The sequence below is a fragment of the Cricetulus griseus genome, chromosome 3 (genome assembly GCF_003668045.3).
Source record: "Cricetulus griseus strain 17A/GY chromosome 3, alternate assembly CriGri-PICRH-1.0, whole genome shotgun sequence".
NCBI lineage: Eukaryota > Metazoa > Chordata > Mammalia > Rodentia > Cricetidae > Cricetulus > Cricetulus griseus.
In genome coordinates this window covers 236192932-236208001 of record NC_048596.1, presented here as the reverse complement: position 1 = coordinate 236208001, position 15070 = coordinate 236192932, and the positions used below count along the sequence as shown (strand labels likewise).

Below are 15070 nucleotides of genomic sequence, written 5' to 3'. Positions count from 1 at the left end.
CAATATGATACAAAAATAAAATCTACAAAGAGAACATTGCATTTATTTTGTGTTGACAGTCTACTTCAGTCATGGGGCCCACTCTTAAGTGTGTTTTATATACCTAGTGAGACTTCATTGCAGTCTCCTTTGCAAATATTGTCAGTTGAAGATAACTTCTTGGTTAAGAAGGGGAGCTTATGTCCAATTCCTCCTCTCAGCACTGGTACTCCATCTGGCTTGACCGTATGCAGACCCTGTGCATGCTGCCACAGTCTCTTGAACTCAGACAGATCCATCTGCCTCTGTCTCCTGAGGCCTGGGATTAAAGGTGTGTGCCACCACATCCCAGCTTCTGTGGCTGTCTAATGTGGCTCGATTTGTAGTTTGATCCCCAGGCAAGCTTTGTTAAATCATAAACAATATATCAACACACAATCCTTTATTGCCTTTTAATTTTTTTGAGATGTGATTTCATTATGTAGTGTATGTTGGCCTGGAACTCACAATCCTCCTGCCTCAGCTTTCCAAGTGCTGGGATTATAGGAATGTGACACCACTGCTCATGGCTCCCAGATTATCAGAGATAGTGTGTGGGTGGTATTGATCCTTCCTGAGAGCTGGAGTGTTAGATAAAGAATAACATTTATGTTCTAGAAATATTTTAATGTTAGTTGTTAATTTTTAGGTAAGAAAATATACAACCATTCCCTTTCTCTACTGAAAGTTCAAATTTTAAAAGTTGGTTTTTTGTTTTCCTTTTTTTTGTTTTCCTTTCTCAACATTTACTTCAGTCTTGATTCATGTTGAACACCCTGGGGTCTGGGAACTTAAAGAAAGGATAAGGCACTGATTTTTTTTTTTTTTATTTGCTGCAGATAATTCACTGTGTATCATTTGTACTCACTGTATGGTCTTAATTTTAACTCAGACTCATGGCAAAGGAGGGAAGAAAGTCATCCAGACAGATGAGTGGAGGAATGGTTCCATTGAAGAGCGTCTTGAGTATGCTCTCGTGAAGGTGAGTCCTAGAGCCTGTACAGGAAGCCTGGTGACTCATGGTTCCCTGGTGCCATTGCTGACAGCAGTTAGAGGGGGCACTGCCTTAGACTTTGGATCATTGATCCTTAACCTGCAGGGTCTGTTTCCCAGGGCCCTTTGACATTTCTCACAGATAGGTGTGGAAGATGCTCTGGAACTTATTGGCTGCAGTGTACAGGATAGGTCCACATACACAGCAAGGACTTGCCGAGGCAGTTAGTAGTTCTGAGCTAGAGAACCCTTCCTAGACCAAGTTCCTTTTGGTCAGTCATCAGGACAGTAGTAGTGACCTCAGTTTCTACATTCATAAGTCTGGGAAATTCCAGAATGTTTTTTTTTTAAAGGCTGTAGAATTTAACTTTTAATTCTTAGACCTTCTGAGAGTCACATATTTCAGTTTGTGGACTATTCATTTGTATCCTACAATCTTTGAGGATCCTCAGCTTTAGAGGCTTATCAGCAAAGGCAAGTCACATATTTCAGTTTGTGGACTATTCATTTGTATCCTACAATCTTTGAGGATCCTCGGCTTTAGAGGCTTATCAGCAAAGGCAAGCCAGGCAAGGAAAGTTCCATTTTAGCAAGTAGTGTTATAGTGAGAGAAGATACTGGTTTAATGTTTATTTGAGAAAGGATCTCACTGTGTGCCCCTGGCTGACCTGGAACTCACCATGTAGATCAAGCTAGGCTTGAATTCACAGAACTCCACTTGCCAGTCAGTGCCTGCTAAGTGCTAGGATTAAAGGCATGCATCACCACACCTCATGAAACAGAGAGACTGATTTTATAGAGATGTTTATGTATTAGCATATAATCAGTTGTTAAGGGCTTGAACCCAGACCCTCACACATGATAAGTACCTACTCTACCACTGAGTTACATTCCCAGTCTTCACTAATACCTCACTTTTCTAAGTTATTTCCTCTTAATAGCAAGGCACTGTAAATAAATGATGTCACAGTGATTGTCCAAATAAGCACAAGGTTAGTACTTTCGTGATTCTATAAGTGAGGAAACCAAGACTTAATAAACTACCTGAGTTAGTGATGAGAACCCGGACTCAGACTCCATCAGACTGATTCTGGGATTCCTGCTGTTAAGCATCTCTCTGGCTCATTTGTTTGTTCCCTTACCCCTTGTTTTTCTTTCTTTTTTTTCTTTTAAGGGCATTGAAAAGTATGTTGTTGAAGATACTGAAGAAGCCAGGTTAAACCAGGAAAAATACCCTCGACCTCTGAATATAATTGAAGGGCCTCTAATGAATGGCATGAAAGTGGTTGGTGATCTTTTCGGAGCTGGAAAGATGTTTCTACCTCAGGTTGGCAAAACAGAGAAATTTTAACAAATCTCTGTTTTTCAGTAAATAGTGAGTTTGAGTATTTCCTGACTTTGCAGTATAGGCAAAGCTTGACTTATCTGATCACTCCTTCTCTGGGTGTATTTAGAAATCATCTCTTGCCAGTCCATCTTTAGAGTGTGTAGCGGTTAGAAAGTTTGCAGACATTCTTAGTAATATGCATGTTCTGTATTTCTATGCCACCTCAACCCAAGATAAATGTAATGTTAATACTAACATTTGATATGTGACAAGCCAGTGGCCATCTTTAAGAATCTAAAACAGTGGGACTTTAATGATATGTTTTAAGTAAAAACAGAACATTTTATTAAAGCAACTACTTAAAACTATCATTGAACAAATCCTTGCTGAGCATCCAGGATAGAGGCTCTGAAGCATATAAAAAGCTAGATGAGCCTCTTCTTTCATAAACCTCAATTTTAAGTGAGTTACACTACTGGGGATTTATAGAATGATGGGTTGAAACATGGGACTTAAAAGATGCATAGAATTCAGAAACACAGTAGAAGGACTTTAGGCAGTAAAAAAAACCTATTGAGTAAAAGTTCAGAAACAGAAATTACAACCTTTGGTTTGTGTTTGGTTTTCCTCTTGCTGTGCTTCATTTATTAGTGTTGCCCACAGGGATCTAATTCTTCTTCATTCTGCTCACTGTAGAACTCTTCTATGGAGGAATTATTCATTCTTAATTGGTTCTGAAGCTTTACAGGTCATCAGTGGCAGTCATGTGATAGTTTGCTAATACTGCCCGACTCTGCTTTTTCCAGGTTATAAAGTCAGCCCGTGTCATGAAGAAGGCTGTTGGACACCTTATCCCTTTCATGGAAAAAGAAAGAGAAGAAGCTAGAGTGCTCAATGGCTCTGTTGAAGAAGAGGCAAGTCATTTTGTTCATGCCTGGAGCCTTTTCAGGAGCTGGCCTGAAAGACTATTGTTTTTGTGGGCTGGAGCTTCATCAGTAAAGCTTTTGAAAATGCATTTGGTGCCCTCTTTCCACCTTCATGTGGGTGGGCTCAGGGCATGGAACTCAGGTCTTTAGTTTTTCACAGCAGGTACCTTTCCCTGCTGAGTCAACTTGTTGGCCATGTTCATGTTTTGTGTGTATCATGTTTGCTTTCAGAAAGCTCTTCCCCAAATACTTTTTGATTGTACCCTTGGTACCACTTGTAGCATTCATCCTTGCTGGCTATACCAGCAGAGTAAGCCACTAGTCTTTTTACTTTTAGAGCCCTGTGTAGTTCAAGCAACTTTGGCCTCTAGAATTCTTAAATTCTTAATCTAAATTTGCAGTTGGCTGAATTAGAGAGATGATGCTTGCCTTGCATCCTTTTCCTTTCCATTTTCTTGTACCATCGGTGTACAAAAGAACTGTTTTAGAGAAATAGAAGATGCTTCTACATTCCCTGTAGTGGGATGCTTTCAAAATTTGAGGGAACTCTGCAGTTGGCCAGCTCTTCCCTTATAGCAGGCTTTATTAGTGCCAGCAGCCAGCTCCCAAATCATGACACGGAGAATTATAATATTCGTAATGAAAGCTTGGCCTTATTTTATGCTCGTTTCTTGCTAGTTCTTATAACATAACCTGTTTGCCTTCATCTGTGTGTATGCTTCAGGATCTTTTGCCTTTCTCTCCTTCTGTATGTCCTACTCCGTCTAGATGACTGACCCAAGACCTCTTTCTTTCTCCCTCATTCTCTCCTCTCTTTTCTATATTTCTTCTGTCTGCCAGCCCCACCTAGCACTCTCCTGCCTAGCTTTGGCCATTCAGCTCTTTATTATGCTAATCAGGTGCCTTAGGCAGGCAATGTGAAACAGCAACACATCTTTACATAATTAAACAAATGCAGCATAAACAAATGTAACACATCTTTACACAGTTAAAGTAATATTCTGCAGCACAAACAAATTTAACACATTTTTACATAGTTAAATATCCACAGTACTCCCTCTTTTCCTACTGTCAGCAGTATACCCTGGCAATTTCAGGCTTAAGGATGTGGTCTAGCTGTAGGATTGTATCTTTGATTGTTGACTCTCTTTCAGATGCTAGAACTTATGAGCTTGTTTGAAATCCCTGGGCTGACATTCGAGGCAGGCCTCTTTTGAACTTCTGTGAGGCACAGAGTTCCAAGTAGAGTCTGTTACTTAGGTCACTGACCTGTGTTTGAGGTGGTTTTGGTGTTTATTCCTCTGCCATCAACTGTGTGACTCTTGAAAAGAAGATGGTATTCCCTGGTGACCCCCCCACCCCCATGCTCAGCTGCTTGCCTCATTTTGCAGGACCCTTACCAAGGCACCATTGTGTTGGCCACTGTTAAAGGTGATGTGCATGACATAGGCAAGAACATAGTTGGTGTGGTGCTGGGATGCAATAATTTCAGGTAAGTTGAGACCTCACTTCATTCCCTACATGTTTAAAATGTAAATCATACATCTTTTACTGGGTGAGAGAGATGGCCTAGGGTATGGCCAAGGATAAGGTCGTGGTTTTTTTTTTTTTTTTTTTTTTTTTTTTTTTTTGGTTTTGTTGTTGTTTTTGTCTACAGCTGTGAACACGCCTCTTTTTGTAGGTTTGTAATTCATAATTAAGCATCTCTTACTATTTGTTAAGGGCATAGAAAATAAGAAGCAATCCCTAGGGGCTAGGCATCCAGGAGGCTTCTTGAGACTGTGTATTGGACATAGTCCCTGATAGTTGCGAATTAGGCTTGCTTTACTTAGGGTCTCTCCTGTTGTGATGAAACACCATGACCAAAACGCAAGTTGGGGAGGAAAGGGTTTATTCAGCTTACATATCCATATTACTGTTCATCACCAAAGGAAGTCAAGACAGGAACTCAAGTAGGGCAGGATCCTGGAGGCAGGAGCTGATGCAGAGGCCATGAAGGGGGTGCGGCTTTTGGGCTTGCTTTACTTGGCTTGTTCAGCCTGCTTTCTTATAGAACCCAGGGTTACCAGCCCAGGCATGGCACCACCCATCATGGGCTGGGTCCTCCCCCAATGATCACTAAATGAGAAAATGCCTTACAGCTGCATCTTATGGAGGCATTTCCTCAACTGAGGTTCCTTTCACTGATGATTCTAGCTTGTGTCAAGTTGACACAAAACCAGCCATTACAAGGCTTCTAATGGTCAGCATGTATTATTTTCCACTCAGCAAACTGCCAGGTTTTAGATCAGGGTTCTAGCTGGCTTTTTAGGAAGGCTTTGCCTTTACTAATCTTGACATCCTCTGTGTTTCTCGGTGATTATACTAGTGTTCTCTAAGGAACAGAACTGATAGAATGAACTAATATCTACCTATATATTTGTAAAGAATTTGATTTATTAGAGAGGCTTACAGGCTGTGGTCCAAGTAGTTTAATACTGACTGCTTCCTGACAGAAAGGCCGAGGATCCAATAGTTATTTGGTCAGTGAGACTGGATATCTCAGCCATGCCTATCTGGTGCTGGAGTCCCAGGGAGGTCCTAGAGAGTGCCAGTTTTCATCCACTTTGGAATTCTTAGGTTTTACTACTCAGAGTCGGGGCAGGCAGACAGAAAGCAAACGCTTCCTTCTGTCATGTCCTTTTACGTGGGCTGCCACTAAGCAGGTATGGTTCAGATTTAGGGTGAACCTTCTGACCTTAAATGATCTAGATTTAGGGTGGATCTCCAACTTCAAATTATCCAACCAAGAAAAATTCCTCACAAGTACACCAAGCTGCTTGAGTTTTAGATACTTTGAAGTGTAGTCAAATTGACAACCAAGATTAGCCATCACAGTGACCATATAGTTTTTGGAATGATATATTCAGGTAAAACCCCTTTTTGATATCCCATAATGAATAAACATTCATACCAAAGTTATCTCCAGATAAGCTAATAATTTATATTTTCTCAACTTCACAATATGTTTCGATGAAAAATCACTAATGCCTGTCGTGGTCCATGGCTAGCTAGCAGTCCTTTGGAGTCATGGGCTACTTTCCACTGTGCCTTTTCTCTGGTGGAGGAGTCTGCTGGTGCTGTGATTATGCTCTCTTGTGATCTCGTTTCTGCTGTCAGCTAACAGTGAGCTTCCCAGTCTCTGGCCTCTCAACACTTGACCCATTTCTGTCTGGAACACTGATTAGATTCCATTCAGGAAGGCTAAGGCTGGCTGTTTAAGGAGGGTGGGGGGCAGCTTTCTGCATGGACAGTCTTTCTACCTTTCTTTCCAGCCTTTGTCTTGAAGACAGCATTTTTTCCTAGCCTTGAAAGTCAGGACTTCAGTTTCTACCATCTACTTATTGTTCATTGAAATGACAAGTCAGCCTTTGTTCTGTGATGTAACTTACTTGCCATTATTGTTTTGATGGCATCAACTTTAATTGAATTGGCTCATTTTGTATGCTAAATTTCCATTGAGAAATATTAGAATATTCAGAAGTGTTTTGATCAGATTATTGATTGCATAATAGTTGATTTTAAATATACTCAAGTATGGAAAAGACAATTATGTACTTTTCCTATTTAACACTAATTGTATAAAAAATCTGCATATCAACAGAGAACTACTATAAGTCACGGGCAGATGATGCTCATCCAGCCTCCCTCAGGATCCTCAATTTGACCTCACAGGGTCATTGATAATTTAGAAGCCTTTCACTTGTCTTATTTTGATGGGAGGACTTTCAAAGTTTTAGGTTTTTAAAACAGAAATGGGCTGGGCATGGAGGTGTATGTCTTTAATCCAGTTCTCAAGCACAGGGGTGGGTGGATCAACATGGTGAGTTCCAGGCCAGCCCAGGCAAGTAATCAGAGCAAAAGCTTCCTTCTAGGTCCTTTTATGTGTGTTTCCACCAGAAGGTATGTCCCAGATTGAGGACTTCAAATGATGCACAGTTAGGGTGGGGGTGGGAGTGGAAGCAATAGCAGTAGGTCCTGTGAGTACTGCTTTACCAGGTAGAGGGAACAACAACAATAATTAAAAAAAAAAAAAAAAAAAAAAAAAAAAAAAATCACAGCTGGGTGCTGGACTGGTTGGATGGTTCCATCTAGTGGTAGGTTGTGTGAATTGCAGGGGCAGCAGTTAGGAAGTAACAGCCACTATCAGGTTCCCGAAAGAGGAACTGAAGTTTAGTACAGTTGAGTACCCCATCCCCACTCCCTTCTCCCTTCCCTCCTCTACCTCTCTCCTATTTTTAATTAACAAGGAACACATATTCCTAAGTTACACATTTATGAAGTGCAGTATGACTTTAAAACACATGTATACGATGTATCTTGAGCAAGCGTTTGTGTCCTTATGCATCCTTACTGAGGCATCAGCCCTTTATCCTCCTCTTCCTCACCCTGTCTAGCCTCTGGTAATTAATTTTTAACTCTCTTCACATGAGAGAGGTCCTATGTCTGCATCTGGATTGTTTCTCTTAACATAATAACGTCCATCAGCTCCATCTCTTTTGCTATACAATTGTCCCTTTCCTTTGAGATTTCTCCTCAAGAGGAAAAGAGCTATTTTTATCTATTTTATATACTCTGTGTAATTTAAGATGTTATTGGATACTCATGTTTTGTAGCTTATATTTTTTTCTGAATTTGAATCCCAAGTACAGTGTGTGCTTAAAACGCTTTTTAAGAATGCTTTAAAAACAATGCCTCTGTGTGTATGTGTGTGTATGTATGTGTGTGTGTGTCTGTCTGTCTGACTGGAACCAATCTTACTCCTCCATTCAACGCCTGAAGTGACTTCTCTTATCAGAGAATCATAGTCCTTGCCCCGATCTACAAGGTCTTTTTTCAGACTTCAGAGCTGACAGGATCCTTTTGTGCCGATGAAATCACAATCTCTGAGAAATACAGGCCAGTTTCCAGTTGGGCTCAGTTGAAAACAGTGTATGTTCCATTGTCTGATGGTGGCTCTTGACCCTGGGTCTGAGAAGCCTTCTGCTTCTTTGGGTGTGTGTGATGTATAGTTTCTGTCCTTTGCCCTACAACCTTTTCTTTTCCTGTCTCTGTTCAACCACCATAGTCACCTGGATTTTCCTCATGCAAGTAAGACATACCCTAAAGTAGCAAGATTAAATGGGAGAGAACTGTGAGAGCAAGATAATTGCCATTATTCTGATGATTTTAATCAGATTTAAAAACTTAATACAGGGCTGGAGTGACAGTTTAGCCATTAAAGGCTAGAAAATGTCAAAACCATATGGTGTTGTAAAGAATCAGCTTGGTGGTGCATACATTTTTGTCTTAATTTAAAAGCTGTTTGCTCTTTTTCCTAATTTTATATTCAGCAATGTATACTTAGTCATCTTAAGCAAAAGATCTTTAGTTACTAGATTTTTCTTTACTATGTTAAAAAACAACAGTAACCTAGGGGTTATTGGTCACCAGCACCAGCATCTGTCTGCCATTGGCCAGTACTAACAGAGCCCAGTGATTGTTTTGTTTTTGTTTTTGTTTTTTTAATTAACCAACACTATGGAACCCTCAACAGAAAGTGAGACAATTTCAGGTTGAAAACAAACCTCTTGTAAAAAAATATAGGGACAAGATACCAATCCATTAGTATAAGAGGGTTTGCAATAAAAGTGATAAGCAAGTCTTACTTCCCACCCCTGTGTTCAGCACTCACTACTGACTTTTGATATTATGTTCTAGAGATGTTCTTAAGTGAACTAAAAAAGAAAGAACTTTAAGCATTTGTTTGTTTTAAGACCAGAGTTTCACAGTATAGCCCAGGCTATCCTGGAACTTGCTATAGCCCAGGCTGGCTTCCAGTTCATAGCAATCCTCTTGCCTCACCCTTCTGAGTTCTGGGATGTACTACTATACACACCTGTCAGTTTTCTTTTGGTTTAAAAAATTTCTGACAATAAATTAAAATACATGCTCTAATTTTTAAATCATGTAACAGATTTGCTAAGGTCAAGTGAAAAAAAAATACACAGTGGAACTTCTCAACATGGAAGTATAATAGGTAGAAGGTCTCCAGAGCCTTCCTAGTTTCTACCAGTTCCAGGTTGTATACTTCTTTGAAATTCTTTGGCATTATTTTGCCTCCATCCCTTTGTTTTTAATAGTTATTTTTAAACTTAGGTATATGTGTTTGCGTGACCTTGGAGACCAGAAGAGGGCATTAGATCTCCATGAGCTGGAATTACAAGGGGTGTGAGTCACCTAATATGGGTGCTAGGATTTGGACTGTGAGCCTCCTGCAAGAGCAGCGAGGGCTTTTTAACTGCTGAACCATTTCCCCAGACCCTGCTCCCTGTTCTGTCTCGGTGCTTGCCCTCCAATTTGTGTGCCTATGACCTGTCTTGGTGACTGTCTCTGAGTCACTCTCTCTTCCTTTCCTTACCTGTGTGCAGTCTCTGCATGTGCAGGTACTAACTTCTTCCTGCTCTTCCTTTCTCTGGCTCCCACCAGCACCTTTTTTTTTTGGCCCAAACAGATGAGATAATAGGTTTTGTCCTAGTTTTTTATTCATACCCCAACTCCGATGCCAATTAATTGAGTGATGGGACCTTATCTTAAATGATTCCTTTTTCATTAAAATGGGTGTGACACAGGGTGTGACACAGCTCATGGGAATCTAATGGTACTTGTGACACAGAGTTGAGGGGAGGGTTTAGATTGCCAGTCAACAATCACAATGTAGTGGAAACAACCCAGGTATCTGTCAGTAGATGAATGGGTAAGAGAATGCAGTGTGCCAGTCAGCTGCCGGTCACTATAGGAGATACCTGTGGTAACTTAGAGGAAAGGTTTGTTTCAGTTTATAATTTCAGAGATTGCAGCCCCTTGTTGGCCCTGTTGTTTTTGGTCCTGTGGCAGCATAGCATAGCATGGTGAGAAGTGTCATGTAAAAGCCTCAATACCTGGGATGTGAAAAAGCAAGGGAAGCACAGGGATCCTGCTTCAACAACACAAGAGTAAAAATAAATACAAAGGCCAAGCTGGGAGCCAAGCCTTTAAAATACTGGCCTTAGGGGCATATTTCAGCTCTAATGTGGGGGTTAGGGATTTAGTTCAGTGGTAGAGTGCTTAGGCCCTGGTTCAGTCCCCTGCTCCAGAAAAAAACAAACAAACAAAAAACAAAACAAAAAACAAAAACAACAAAACAAAGGGAAAAAAATACTAACACGAATGACTATGGTTCCAGTTTATATTACAGCAGCATTTAGTGACTAAAATTAAAATGTTCATTTCAGCTTTGTCTCTTCTGAGTTTTTGTTAATTTTCTGACATCTCATTTCCTGCCTTAGAGTTATTGATTTAGGAGTCATGACTCCGTGTGATAAGATACTTCAAGCAGCTCTGGACCACAAAGCAGGTACTGTGCCATAGTCTGCTGGGTGTAGCGTCCAGCATTATACTCCTTGAGTCTGTTGGAGTCTGGAAAGCCCAGCCCTTGTGGGGTCTGAGGCAGCGGTCTCCACTAATGGCTGTCAGGGCTTGAAAGAGGTGTGTGAGTGTCCATGGGCCTCCTGTGTTCTAGAGGTGGAGTGGGCTGACTTCTTAGAGGAAAACAATTGGGTTGGATTTTTTTTTTTTTTCTTGTATAGTTGTTTTTATGGTCAAGTCTGAGATTACCATGAACTAGAGATAATTTCTCTTATGTGGCTTCCCAAATCTGTTGCAAATATTTTGTTACAAATTTGTTACACTTTTTATTACCCAAAGCAAATACTAAATTCCCAGAATTAGAAATTGGTATGTTAGATTTTCTGATCTTCAGTACATTTTTTTTTATTCTTTTATTAATTCAAATTAGGAACAAGCTTGTTTCACATGTCAATCCCCCCCCCCCCCAACATCCCACCTGCCCCTAGCCATCCCCCCTCCACTCCCCAGGCAGGGTAAGGTCCTCAAAAGGGACTCCCCAAAGTCTACCACATCATCCTGGGCCAGGCCTAGGCCCTTCCCCACAGTACAAAATTTTTTAAAAGTGGTCTTCTTTCTTTTTCATTCTCACTGTTTTTTTTCTTTTTCTTTTTCTTTTTTCTTTTTTTTCAATAGACATAATTGGCTTGTCAGGACTCATCACTCCATCCCTGGATGAAATGATTTTTGTTGCCAAGGAAATGGAGAGGTTGGCTATAAAGATTCCGTTGTTGATAGGAGGAGCAACCACGTCAAGGTAAGTCGGTGTGATGAGCTCTATACTCACTTTAAATTCTCTTAGATGGCAGTGTTTGTGACCATGCTGTGTTCTCTGCTTTTGCTTAGCATGTTGTCTCTTTGTTGTATAGCTTTCCATTCTCTCACTGGGAAGTGTTAGAAGGCTTCTAGAGCCCGATTTTGGAAATTCCTTTTGTGATTGCCCTGTTTTGGCTTATAGTTATCTTTTCCTTAATCCTCTGGTCTTTCAGGCAGTAAGAATTATAATGTACTCTTAACCCTCTTGAAATTATACTGAAATTAGACTGTGGAGGGTTTTTTGTTTTGTTTTGTTTTTCTAGAAAGATATTGCTTGATCTTCTACCCATTCTGTTCCAGCAGGAATCTTGCTAAGTAATTATAAATTCCCTTGAAGACACTCTAACCTTGTAATAGAGACACATTAATGAAAATGAACTAGGAAGTCAGTTGAAGGTGTTGTTTCTGAGGGAATGACTTTGGGGAAAACTTCAGTATAAAAGACTTAAAGAGGAGAATGTTCACATTGAGTCACATGGGGAGTGTTTGGTCCAAGTTCTTCCTGGGATCCTGGTCATGGCAAGAGATACTGGGCTTTTGCAGCATTTCTTACATTGAAGACTTGATGGTTGGCAGGGGATAGTATCAAGCTGGAGCATTGGATTTGGTCCCACAGTGTGCAGGTTTTCTTTCTTTTTTCTAGTGCAAAAGTGAAATAACAGTGTCATAGATATTCTGGAGCTCCTCAGGGAGTGAAAAGTTTCTTTTAAGGAATTGGCTCATGTGATTGTAGCTGGAAGGTCTGGAATGTGTAGGCTGGAGACTCAGGCAAGAGCCACCAGACAAACCAAAAAACTGTCCTCAGACCCCTGGTTGCTTCTCCTCGGATGACTGAGGGTACACCAGTGCCTAATTCTTCCCTTTGCCAGATGACAGTTCTGGACTTGTATGATTTTATGAGACAGATTTCTGAGGGTGATAAGCTGTGACTTTTCCAGTAGCAGCATGAACCAGACTTGTGTTCCCAGATATTTGGGTACAAGACCATTTAGTCTTTAGGAAGGCTGAAGGTTAGGGTCAGAGATGGGTGGGAATATACTTGGAGTGTCCCTTTTAAACCTGTATTATTTTATTTTATTTTATTTTCTATTTTATTTTATTTTTTATTTTTGGTGGGGAGGGGTTTCGAGACAGGGTTTCTCTGTGGCTTTGGAGGCTATCCTGGAACTCACTCTGTAGACCAGGTTGGCCTTGAACTCACAGAGATCCGCCTGCCTCTGCCTCCCAAGTGCTGGGATTAAACACATGTGCCATCACCGCCCAGGCTAAACCTGTATTTATAAAAGAGAAAACCAACTGTTATTTTATCTGCAGTGTGGCTGATGTGGTATCACATGTGGGAACTTCATGGAAATCTGTCCTTGTTATAGGCAGAAATTCATAGGGTATACATTCTGAAAGTCAATGTGTAGCCAATTACACTGTTTCAGTTAGGGTTTCTATTGCTGTGATGAAACACCATGACCCAAAAGCAAGCTGGGGCAGGAATCCACATTGCAGCTCTTCACCAAAGGAGGTTAACACAGGAACTCAAACAGGACAGGATCCTAGAGTCCAGAGCTGGTGCAGAAGCCATAAACAGGTGCTGCTTACAGGCTTGCTCATCATGGCTTGCTCTGCCTGCTTTCTTACAGATCCCGGGACCACCAACCCAGGGATGGCCTCACCCACCCTCCACAATGGGCTGGACCCTCCCCCATCAGTCACTAATTAGGAAAATGTCTTACAGCTGGATCTCTTGGAGGCATTTCTTTTGGTGGAGTTTTTTGGTGTCCCAGAAGCCTCTCCCAAATAATCACAAAGAGGCTTAATATTAATTATAAATGCTTGGCCAATAGCTCGGGCTTGTTACTAGCTAACTTTTACAAATTTAACCCATTTATTCTATCAGTCTGCATTCTGCCACGTGATGTTACTGCTCTTTTATCTTTCACCTCCTGTTTCCTCTCCATGTCTCAATGGTGACTCTTCTGACTCTTCCCTTCTTCATCCCAGTGTCTGTAGTCTGGTTTTCCTGCCAATCTTATCCTGTCCAGCTATTGGCCAGTCAAATTCTTTATTAAACCAATCACAGTGATATATATTCACATAGTATAAAGAGTATTCCTCACATTTCCTCATCTGATGCTCCTTCTTCTCTGACAACTCTAGCTTGTGTCAAGTTGACACAAAACCAGTCAAGACAACTACAGAGTAGTTTTGTAATTTCCTTTTTTAAAAAAATTTAATGGAAAGTCAAATTTCTATAAGGTAGAGATAATTTTCTGAGTGTGTATGTATATTTAATTGATCAGAAGTAAGGTAACTTTTATCTTCCTCTTTACTTTGACCATGAGCTTTCAGTAGGGAAGCTTAAAAGGTAGGATGTGTGTAGGATTTCATGGAATGCATTTTTGAAGCTGTTCTAATTCCATCTTGATTTCTCCATCTTTATTTTTTTCTCCTTTGTTTTTAAAAGTGTGTGTGTGTGTGATGGTCAGAGGACAAGCTTGTGAAGTTGGTTCTCTTGGGTGTGCATATGCTACTGTGTGCATGTAGCGGGGAGAGGACAACTTGGGTCCAAAGGATTGAGTTTATGTTACCATGCTTGGCAGAGGGTGCCTTTTACTCACTGACATCTCACTGGCACTCTTCATCTACCTTTATGTGGGCCCCAGGCATTTAGGTGATCAGGTTTGTGCAGTGAGCACATGTACTGCCTGAGTCATCTCACCAGCCCTGTTAAAATAATTCTAGACTAGGCTATGAGAGGAAATAAAAGATTATAATACCCTTTGACTAAGGGAAAGAATATGAAAATAGCTGATTGGGAAGGAGGAAAGGACAGGAAATACATGGTGGGAACTTCTGTAAGCCATCCTGTGAGCCACTTTTCTCCATCTTCAGGTTCCACTTTAACCACTTAAAGGGAGGCTGTATTTGTTTCCAGATCTCACTTAATTTTGTATATTTCTTAAATTATTGATACATAGCCTACACCATTGCTATAAGCACCTAGCAATCAGAACAATATATTTAACATGTTAAATGTGATATTTAAGAATTAAGGTTGTTCCTGATACTGCATGCTAAAATTTGGCAATAGAAACCTGGGGCAGAGCAAATCTTAGTATGTAATATTTTGTTACTTCTATGATTTGTTTTAACTAATTGATTTACTTTCGTGATATTAGGGATTGATTGAGCCTAGGCCTTTCTGCATTGTAGTAAGAGTATACTGTTCAGATATATCCCTGCCTCTTTCTGTTTTTTTGTTCCATTTCAGGTCTGGGGTTTCTTTTTACAAGGAGAAAGTGGGATGAGGCCAGTGGTACAGATGTCTTTCTCAAAGAGGAAGCAACAGATCTGTGCCCTAGGTCTTCTGCCTGCTTCCTGCTTCCCCGGGTGCTGGCTCTTCTCCCAGCTCATTTGGAGGGAGGAAGTTGACCTTGCTGACAGTAGGGTGTGACTGCCAGGGACTGGTTCTTCCCTTGGCTTAAGCAGGCTGTGATGAGCACCTGGGCTGGAACTCATTCCTTGTTGGCAG

General features: G+C 40.7%; 1 protein-coding gene across 3 annotated transcripts in view; it reads left to right on the top strand.

Moving 5' to 3' along the window:
• The window catches only part of Mtr (5-methyltetrahydrofolate-homocysteine methyltransferase), a 96553-nt gene that overhangs the window by 58656 nt on the left and 22827 nt on the right, over window positions 1-15070 (top strand). For all 3 annotated transcript variants that reach the window (XR_004769356.1, XM_027409452.2, XM_027409453.2), the window contains 6 exons: window positions 911-1000; window positions 2186-2338; window positions 3145-3252; window positions 4656-4756; window positions 10611-10678; window positions 11365-11485. Coding sequence is in view for 2 of the 3 variants with exons in the window: in XM_027409452.2 (XP_027265253.1) it covers window positions 911-1000; window positions 2186-2338; window positions 3145-3252; window positions 4656-4756; window positions 10611-10678; window positions 11365-11485 (641 nt within the window). In the remaining variant the exon portion in view is untranslated. The remainder of the gene's footprint in view (window positions 1-910; window positions 1001-2185; window positions 2339-3144; window positions 3253-4655; window positions 4757-10610; window positions 10679-11364; window positions 11486-15070) is intronic.